Source organism: Cucurbita moschata, unplaced genomic scaffold, assembly GCF_002738365.1.
Source record: "Cucurbita moschata cultivar Rifu unplaced genomic scaffold, Cmos_1.0 Cmo_Scf00016, whole genome shotgun sequence".
NCBI lineage: Eukaryota > Viridiplantae > Streptophyta > Magnoliopsida > Cucurbitales > Cucurbitaceae > Cucurbita > Cucurbita moschata.
In genome coordinates this window covers 4559670-4569188 of record NW_019268532.1, presented here as the reverse complement: position 1 = coordinate 4569188, position 9519 = coordinate 4559670, and the positions used below count along the sequence as shown (strand labels likewise).

General features: G+C 37.6%; 1 protein-coding gene across 1 annotated transcript in view; it reads left to right on the top strand.

The window, feature by feature from the left end:
* Positions 1-8831, top strand: part of LOC111454256 (5'-3' exoribonuclease 3-like) — a 14567-nt gene extending 5736 nt beyond the window's left edge. Inside the window, exons 12-24 of the mRNA XM_023095671.1 lie at positions 3985-4305; positions 4486-4581; positions 4837-4932; positions 5016-5086; positions 6008-6136; positions 6229-6305; positions 6387-6427; positions 6533-6607; positions 6786-6943; positions 7361-7465; positions 7553-7628; positions 7716-7816; positions 7926-8831. Coding sequence (XP_022951439.1) covers positions 3985-4305; positions 4486-4581; positions 4837-4932; positions 5016-5086; positions 6008-6136; positions 6229-6305; positions 6387-6427; positions 6533-6607; positions 6786-6943; positions 7361-7465; positions 7553-7628; positions 7716-7816; positions 7926-8661 — 2082 coding nt within the window. The 3' untranslated portion in view covers positions 8662-8831. The remainder of the gene's footprint in view (positions 1-3984; positions 4306-4485; positions 4582-4836; positions 4933-5015; positions 5087-6007; positions 6137-6228; positions 6306-6386; positions 6428-6532; positions 6608-6785; positions 6944-7360; positions 7466-7552; positions 7629-7715; positions 7817-7925) is intronic.
* Positions 8832-9519: the final 688 nt, after the last annotated feature.

Below are 9519 nucleotides of genomic sequence, written 5' to 3'. Positions count from 1 at the left end.
GGGGGGATTTTCAGGTGAATATCAGGCAGTTTTTTAAGGTTAGGAATGTTTCCTAGATTTATCTTGCCTTTTAATTATTTATTTTTATTCTTTTCCATCTAAAGCTGTTCTTTCTAATGCTTTTTTTTTTTCTTTAAAGGATAGATAGGTGGAAAAATACATTTTTAAAATTAGTGGTTCATTTCCATAAGAAGAGTAAGAGTTCCTTTGAATTATCTTTAATGAGTGACTTCATGCTAATAATAATTTTCCTGTTAGAAGTCAAAAATCCGATTCCAAATGAGAGCATCCTTATAGTGGTCCAAATGAGAGCATCCTTGTAGTAGTCCAAATGAGAGGCATCCTTATAGTGGTCCAAATGAAGCCACTTGTTACATAGCCTACAATTTATCCTACTTATGTTTGATGATGTTTTCAAACTTTTGGTGTGAATTTTGGCCTCCCTTCATCGAGTTTTAAGAGGAGAAGAGTTCAAGTATGATTTGGCATAAGGGCATTGTGAGGTGGGTCTTCCCCCGTCAAGTGGACCTCATGTGGGGTCAAAGCACTTCCAGAAACTCTTGGAAAGACATTGTTGAGCGGTACCCCTTCTTTTATTGCTTTGTTTGTTGTTTTACGGGGGATGAGAAGGGAAACTTTTCTCTAGAATGATATGAAATTGGGGGATAGTCCCCACTGCTCTGTGTTCCTTTGTTTATATTATTTATCCTCGATGATGAATCATTCAGTGGCTGAGGTGCTGTCTCATCCTTGGTTCTGTCCATCACCTTTGTTGGGCTCCTACATTTTTTGTCCGATAGGGAAATGTTGGATATTGTCAACCTCCTTGCATTGTTTGGTGAGTTTCGTTGTTTCGGAAGGAGGAATGTTTGTTGTTGGAGCCCCCGCTTGGTTGTAGGCTTGTTGTGTGGGTCCTCTTTCCTTTGTTGGACAATCTCCCTCCTCCATCTTCCTTGAGTGATTCTGTCTTTGCCTCGTTGTGGAAGTTGAAAATCCCAAAAAAGGTCGAGTTTTTTGCCTGACATGTTCTTCACTGCAGGCTCAACACCTTGGATATAGGGTGTTGAGAAAGGTGCCTACTTTGGTGGGGCTTTGGTCTTGCATTCTTTGTAGGAGAGCTCCTGAGGGCCTTGATCTTGTTCTCTGGTGTTGTGATAGGGCTTTTGCTGTTTGGAATGGGTTTTTTGTCGAGTTGGTTTTGCTTTTGCTAGACAAAGGAATTGTAGAGAGATGATTGAGGAGTTTTTATTTTTATTTTTTAAAATCTTATTAAGAAACAAAATATGTATTTATAAGAGGGAGATTATGCAGCAGAAAGGGGAGATGAGATATCCTCATTAGGCCAAAAGGTTTACAGAAAATATTCCCATTTAGCTGATATATTCGTATTGTAATTACAAAAAAATTATAAAGCGAACAACAGAGACCAAAAGCTTAATAGACTCCCATAACTCATTGATCCTAGTTGTATTCACTTTGAAAACCCTCTAGTTCCTCTCAAGCCAAAGTTTCAACTTAGTCCAGACAATACGACCTAGAAGGAAATTCCAGATAAGTAGGAGAAGAGCTTCAACAGCACCAACTAAACCCAAACGAATCAACAAACTTGCTCATAAAGAATGAGTTGTCAATCATAGAAAGAAAATGTGGTTTTGGTTTTCATCATTCAACCTGCACATCACACACCTCCTGGGGGCATGTAACAGTTAACCCATCTTCTTTGCATAACATCCCCTGTACTTAACTTCCATTCACTAAAAACACATAGGACGAAATAACGTTGAAGGGAGCTTGATGATCACAAAGTTCAGGAGTTAAAGAACTTACTGAAAAATGACTCTGTTAAGGATTCATGACTTAGAACCCTCCGCTTGTGATGGGAGCTTTATCTAATTGAGGCTATGGAGCTCAATCCATTCTAAACTTTATTCCAATTTTTGGGTCTTATGATTTAAGGGTCCATTCATTCATCCACTTCCACCTCATGAGCAGAAAAGGTTGCTCCAAGTTGCAAGTTTCGAAGCTATCTTCTCCTCTGTTGCCCAAAACAAATGAGAATTTGGATTACCCACCACGGCACTCCTGGGGTAGTTCAAAGGCCATCTTCCAATGTCACCACCCAAGCTCTTAGCTACTTCTTCCTCATAACAATCTTCAAGATTTATACCCGAAATGGCAGTTTTATGTTAATTGATCTTCAGCCCAGATACCAACTCAAATATATCAACAATTTCCTTCCAACCTTTTGAGCTTGTCCTCATCGAACTCTGAGAAAAGGAGGGTGTCCTTGACGAATTGCAAATGAGTTTGCAAATGATTTTTCAAAGTCCAGCTTAATATAATAACCCTTTTTTTTTTTTTTTTTTTTTTTTTTGCTTCTGACTCCACTAATTCATTTGCAACAAGAATTGAATCAAGAACTTCCCTGCCAGAAATAAAAGCTAATTGATTTTCTTAAATGTCCATTGCAACATTTTTCTTAGCATATTTGCAAGAACTTTAGCCGCCACTTTATAAATACTTGCCACTAAGCTTATGCTAAAATCAACTTCCTTTGGTTGCTTTAATTCTCTTTGGAATGAGGCATGTTACACATTTGTTAAAGAGAGCCATTATCGTAGAACTCTTGTAAAATCTTGAAAAAGGTTGGTCTTAAAGATGCTCCGGCTCTTTTGCAGAAGTTCACCAGTGTAACCATCTGGCCCAGGGGCCTTATCTTTTCCCCATGAATCAATGGCTTTTTTATTTCGGAATACGTGAAAGGAAGCTTCAGCTCCAATTTACACTTGGGGGATGGGTCTCCGATTCAAGCCTCTCATACACAGAGAAGGACCTCTCCTCGTATACCACTGTTTGAAGGACCCCACAATTTCATTAACATTCTCTTCCTCATTTGTCAAGCTTCTGCCATCCTTATCCAGTATTTCCATCACTAAGCTTTTCTTTCATTTAGAATTGGCCATGTTGTGGAAGGAGTCCTCATGCCCTTCAGTGAGGTACTTGGTTTTTCACTTTTGATTCAAACTCCTTGAATCTCTTTCGACCTCCAAGAACCCATTACCTTGCTCTTTCATGTTGAGTTTGTTACTGGATTGATGAGAGTTTCCTTCTGAGAATGTTTGAAGTCAAAAACATCCTTATCCACCATCTTAGCTTCACTTTAATCTTCTTCAACTTCTGTATCATCACAAAACTAGGGCAACCCTAATTGTTTCCATCCACCATTTCTTTAAGTTCAATCTGGTTAACAAGTAACGAATATGAAAAACCATCTTCAAGTTTAAAATTAATAGAAAGGGTGCAATTTCCCACCAAAGAATCTTCAGTTGAGACTGAGGCTTAATTCGATAAGATCAAAATGCCACCTGGAGCACCAACTGATTGCTGGAATATAGGGGTTTTACTAATAAGATCTGGAAATTCAAGATTCTCGCTGATGTCCCCCAAGTTTGTTTGAGTTGTATGTGCACAGAAGACTCCATAAGTTGTCAATTTATTGGTGATTGTGCCTTACTGGTTCCATCTCTGTGATATCTTTTGAGTGGCTTGGCATGTTCATAAGGATGTCACACCAACCTGAAACAATATTTTAAAACGGGGATTTTTGTGCCTTCTTTGGGGGTGGTTGTACAATATACTGCCTCTTGTTGATCAAAATTACGCAATAAGCTTTCTATTTTCCTGTGTTTGTATAGTACAATTTTCATTTACAATTTTTTTTTTTTAACTTATATATTGTGTGCCCCACCAAGAAAAATATTGGTTTTCTTCTCTCTTTCTTTTTGGCCTTGTGATCCTGCCATCACACCTGTGTGTTAAGGTTGGGTTGGTTAATGGGTAATGTGCATGTTGGATTACATTTTTTAATACGCTTCTATTCTAGTTAATTTGTAAATTGCATCTCATAATTGCCTGTATTCCTTTTTGCTGCATGACCGTTATCCTTTCTATTCTCATACTGTTGGTCATCTTTTCTAAACCCAGAAGCAGGCAGATAGAATAAAGCGTGAAAAAGGTCAGACAAGAAGAGGAGATGATGCAGAGCCTCAGGTTCAACCATCCCTAGTTCCAGTTGCACGTTTTCGTGAATCTCGTCTAGCTTCAGGTCCTTGTCCTTCGCCATATGAACAATCAGGATTTGGAAAAGCCGCGTCCAAATTACCTGGACTGAAAAATAAGAATAAGCAATCACTGGAATCTGATGATAGTGGTCCCTATGTTCACCGTAACAAAGTTGCTCGTCCATCATCTGGGGCTTCTATTGGTTCTGCTATTGTTGAAGCAGAAAACACTTTGGAAATAGATGTATGTTTTCATGCTTCAGGCGACAGTTCATTGTTATTCTATAACCCATTAGACATTTTTAGGAGTATTTTCTATGTCCAATCTTTAATCGGGCATGAGCCTTACTGGCATGGAGTTTTCAAGTAGATCATTGAGGTCTAGAATGCTTCTTATATATTTTATTTTTTGTCTCTCTTTTAGATCCATGAGAACAAAAATGAATTGAAGGCAAAGCTTAAAGAGATACTGCGTGAAAAGTCTGATGTTTTCAACACTGATAATGCAGAAGAAGACAAGGTTTGTATCTAGAAAATTCTCTCCGTTCAGCTTGGCTGCATTATGCATATATTATACTGATCTATCTTAAGGCTTCTAATTTTCTTTTTTAATTGAAGTTTCCCTTATGCTTCTTCCTATTGCATACGCTACCATGGAGCTAAATGACTTTAAATTCTTTTTTCAATATTATTAATAGTCTACTCATGGTTGTATAGTACTAGATAATCAATTTGTTAAGCTCATCTCTTAAGCTGAATGAATGTTGATGGTCAGATTAAATTGGGCGTACCTGGGTGGAGAGAGAGGTATTATAATGAAAAGTTTTCTGCAAATACTCCCGAGGAACTTGATGACACGCGAAAGGATGTTGTAAGTTAATTAGAAGTGAATTATGTTGATTTTTATGCTTTTCATCTACTATGATTGTAAGCTAATATTTTGTTTTCTGTCAGGTTTTGAGGTACACAGAAGGGCTATGTTGGGTTATGCACTATTATTATGAAGGCGTCTGTTCTTGGCAATGGTGAGTTGCTTAGTCTCCTCTCTTTGGTGCTTTTATGATCTTCAATTTTTTTTTTGTATATTATTGCTTATAATTATCTTAAGAAACATGGGTGTCCTATGAAAATTTATTTTTCTAAAGAAGATAAACTTTATTTTGAGCGTCTATTGTTATTTATTTTTTGTTGAAACCTAGCTTTATTTGGAACAATTTTTCCCAATTCTTCTTTTCTAACTCATCATCATCAAGTGTATATTTTATGTTATAATTTTATATAATTATTATTTTACAATTACCTAATTTATAATATATTATGGAATTCATGTTTTAATTTTAACAAAAAATGAAACAAGCTTATAACATGAGATAGTATATTTTTATTTTGCTCAGTGTAATTTTCTGTTTTCAGTTTCTGAATTGGAAATCTGGATCTGTTGAAAAGATAAAAAATGTTAATTTTTGTGGTTTGGATCACATAACCCAAAAAATGTTTGTAAAATATTCCACCAAATAGATATTATGAAATCCAATTGATTCACGGAATCTGGAAACTAAGTTATAGAATCTAAATTGCATGGCAAACAGACTTATCTTTTCATCAGTTATCCTTTTCTTTCTAAGTAATGCAACAGTTTCTTTACGATGCATCTTAAATGTGTCTCTAGCATGTCCTTCATTTGCCTTGTTCTCGGAATCAACAAGAATAAAATAATCAAATTTTGAAAAAAAAAAAATAATAAAAAGGTGGAATATTATAAATGTCATAAGTACCTGTGTCAACCGTGTGTTTTGATGCCGCATAAGTACCTGTGTCTTTTATGTTTCCTTGTTATCATAATTTCATCTGTAGTGGAGTAGTCCTGGGTAATTGAATATGTATTCAATTTTTCTTGTTCTTGTGATGTGCATTTAGGTGTTTACTTCTGACATTTTCTTCCTCAGGTTTTATCCATATCATTATGCACCGTTTGCTTCCGATCTCAAAGGTCTTGGTGAGCTGGATATATCATTCAATCTAGGGACTCCCTTCAAGCCATTCAATCAGCTACTGGGTGTCTTCCCTGCTGCTAGGTGTGTGTGTGTGTGTGTGTGTGTGTGTGTGTGTGTGTGTGTTTTAATGGAACTACATTTATCGAAGGGTTCTTACATTGCACTTTTTGCAGCGCACATGCACTCCCTGAGCAGTATCGAAAATTGATGACAGATCAGAACTCACCTATCATTGACTTCTATCCTACAGGTACAGCATTTGTTAAAAAATGGCTGCTTTATGGTTACCTAAGTTTTTTTTTCCTCTCTTAACTTTGGTTTGATGTGTCAGATTTTGAAGTGGATATGAATGGTAAACGATATTCCTGGCAGGTTTGTTTGCTTCCAGCCATTAATTTATTCTTTAATTTGATGAACTGGCTTCAATTAGGTTATGCAAATTGCTGCTTTTAATAATTTGTACCAACTATTCTGCAGGGTATTGCCAAACTGCCTTTCATTGATGAAGCCCGCCTTCTTTCCGAGGTTGACAAAATTGAGCATACATTGACGGTGAGTTACCAACTTGTGGTTCGGACATGCATTTCCTATGGATATGATTTATTTTCCTCCATAATGAGGTTCAGATAATCAATCATCTGTATCTCATCAAGGAGGAAAATAAAATACAGAAAAAAGCAATTCATATCCCTGCTTCTCTTTGAATAATTGTATTTTTACATTTCCGCAGGAAGAAGAAGCGCGGAGAAATAGTGTGATGTTTGACATGCTTTTTGTGACATCTTCTCACCCCCTCTCTGTTAGTATATACTCCCTTGACAACCGCTGTAAGCAGTTGAGAGAGAGAGAACGTATTGAGGTTAAGGAAAAAATGAACCCTGAACATAGGTTTGTATCATGTAAAATTCTTTTGTTCCCGAGCATACTAGTTATTTCTATCATGATGGTATATTCACATCTTCCTGTGTTTGCATGCAAATTCTTCAAATCTGATAACCTTTGAGATGATATCTGTGTTTACTTTAAGATTATTCTCGTAGTCATTGTAGGTTTAATTTTTATGCTTTTTTAAAGTTTTTGTTTGATGTATTTTCTCGGACACACAGAAAGCAATACAGGTTTCCCGAACTCTGGTCTCTAGGCAACTCGGTTTCTTTATGTCACCACGTGCTTAATTTCTTATGGAAATGTTTATTAAATGTCCTCTCCAAACTTTGATTATTTAACGTTCCACACTCATGTTCTTGGTAGAAGTTATAGTTTTCTGTTTCAAACATGATTCTGATTTGAATTAATTAACTGCAGTGGAGGAATGAATGGCTATCTCTCTCCATGTTCGGGAGAGCTCTGCCCTCCTATATTCAGGTCTCCTGTTGAGGGCTTGGAGGATATTATAGATAACCAAGTCATGTAAGAGTCTTGAGCTACACTATATTCAAATTCAAACTTTGAAGAAGCAAAAATACTGATCACGTTTTCATTCTTCTTCGAATTTAGATGTGCTATATATCGACTTCCAGACGCGCACAAGCATATCACTCAACCGCCAGCTGGGGTGAACTTTCCTCCAAAGGTACATTATTTGTTTATAGCTTCTACCATTGTTTAAATCCGCAGTACCTTTCTGCTTTTAAATTCACACGATGTGGTCTTGTGGCAGATTGTGAGCATGGGTGACATGAAACCTGAACCTGTATTGTGGCATGAAGATTCTGGTAGGAGGCATCATCATGACAACGGAAGATACAATGATAGTACGAGGTACTCTATGCTATAGAGAATGAAAGTCTATTCGTAAAATACGCGTTTTCATTCATAGCCAACGATTTGGAAACTATACTTCTGGTGAGAATTCATTGCGTTTTTTCAGGCCAAATCCTCCTGGGGCCATTACAGGTCGACACCTAGGAGATGCAGCACATAGACTCGTTGCCAACAGCTTGCAGGTTAGGGGGGGAGATCGAAAGGGTCACTACAATTGGCAGCAGGCACCCTCGCTCTCCCATACGGTGCAACCCTACATCCCTGGGCATCCCCCACATCCACATATGGATTATCGATCACGAGATCAGGAAGCCGATTACAGAATGCCACCTGGTGGTAGACCGAACTACTCCCAAGGTCATAACCGACCAATGAATCCCAACGCAATGCCCAGCCACCTAGATGATGCATACCATCAGCCACGCCCAGTATACCACCATGACCCGAGACCTCATTCCCAACACTACAATAGTAGATCACACAATCAAATGAATTCCCAACATTATGGTGAAAATCCTGAAGCTTATTACCCATCTACATCGACATCGTGGTCTCGTCACGGCGATGTGCCTCCCTATCCGCCTAATGGACCGACATCCCACCACCCTCCAACTTATCAAAGTGGTTACAGCTACAACCAACTCGCTGCAGATTCGGGTAGTAGTGGTCAGCAACATCATGGACGTGCGGGGCGGCCTCCTCCAGGAGGCAACAATGGCGGCGGCGGCGGCCCACAACAGCAATATGGAAATAATAGGTATTCCGCATTTGATAGAAGAGGAAACGGGAGACCACCTTCGTCAGCATCACATTCACATGGCCGCAGGCAGAAACCATACTAAAATCAGATCAATGTACGTCTAGTTTAATGCTTTTCTTTCTATTATACTCACCACAGCCACTTTTCCTATTGTGGGTGAGGAAATTGTTGTACAATATTATTAGACACTTGCATTTTTTATATTAGTTCATGTGCTCTTAACAGAATTTCGATAAAGGTATTTTCTTTTTTCTTTTTCTTTTTTCTTTTTTTAAACTAGGTTGATAAAAAAATGTACTGAAAATTTTGATTTTTTTTTTATAATACTCTATTGAGGGATGAGTATTATAAATATCTAGTAAATTACTCTACTAGTGAGGTTGAAATATATAAATACATGCAACGTGGGTTATGCAATTTACCTTATTAATGATTAGTTGACATCTAGATAATTCCTTTATCATCCTATAAGAGGGTAATATTTGTAAAACCTTTAATAGGCACACATATGGGCTCCAATGCCTTGTTCAAAGTTCAGAACTCTTATAGGATTAATGTTCACGAAGAACCTTACGGGCTTGACATGCTGCGAATCCTCTTGAAATAGGGGTGCCTTCAGAAATGCGGACACAGGTGGTGCATGGCTATCGTCAACTCGTGCCGTAAGGTGTTGGGTTAAGTCCTGCAAAGAGCTGGGTTAAGTCCTGCAATGAGCGCAACCCTCGTGTTTAGTTGTTGAATATCGAGGCAGAAATTATTCTCATTTCCATAAGGTTGCAGAGTTTTTATTCATAATTTGAATAAAATTATTCTCATCCTATTGCATTAACTAAGAGAAATGAACACGTTTAAATTTTGTCCAAACTACATAACTTACCATCCTTGAAGATCGTTGGAACCCCGCTTTACGATCTAATTCAATTTCAACTTCACAAAACTT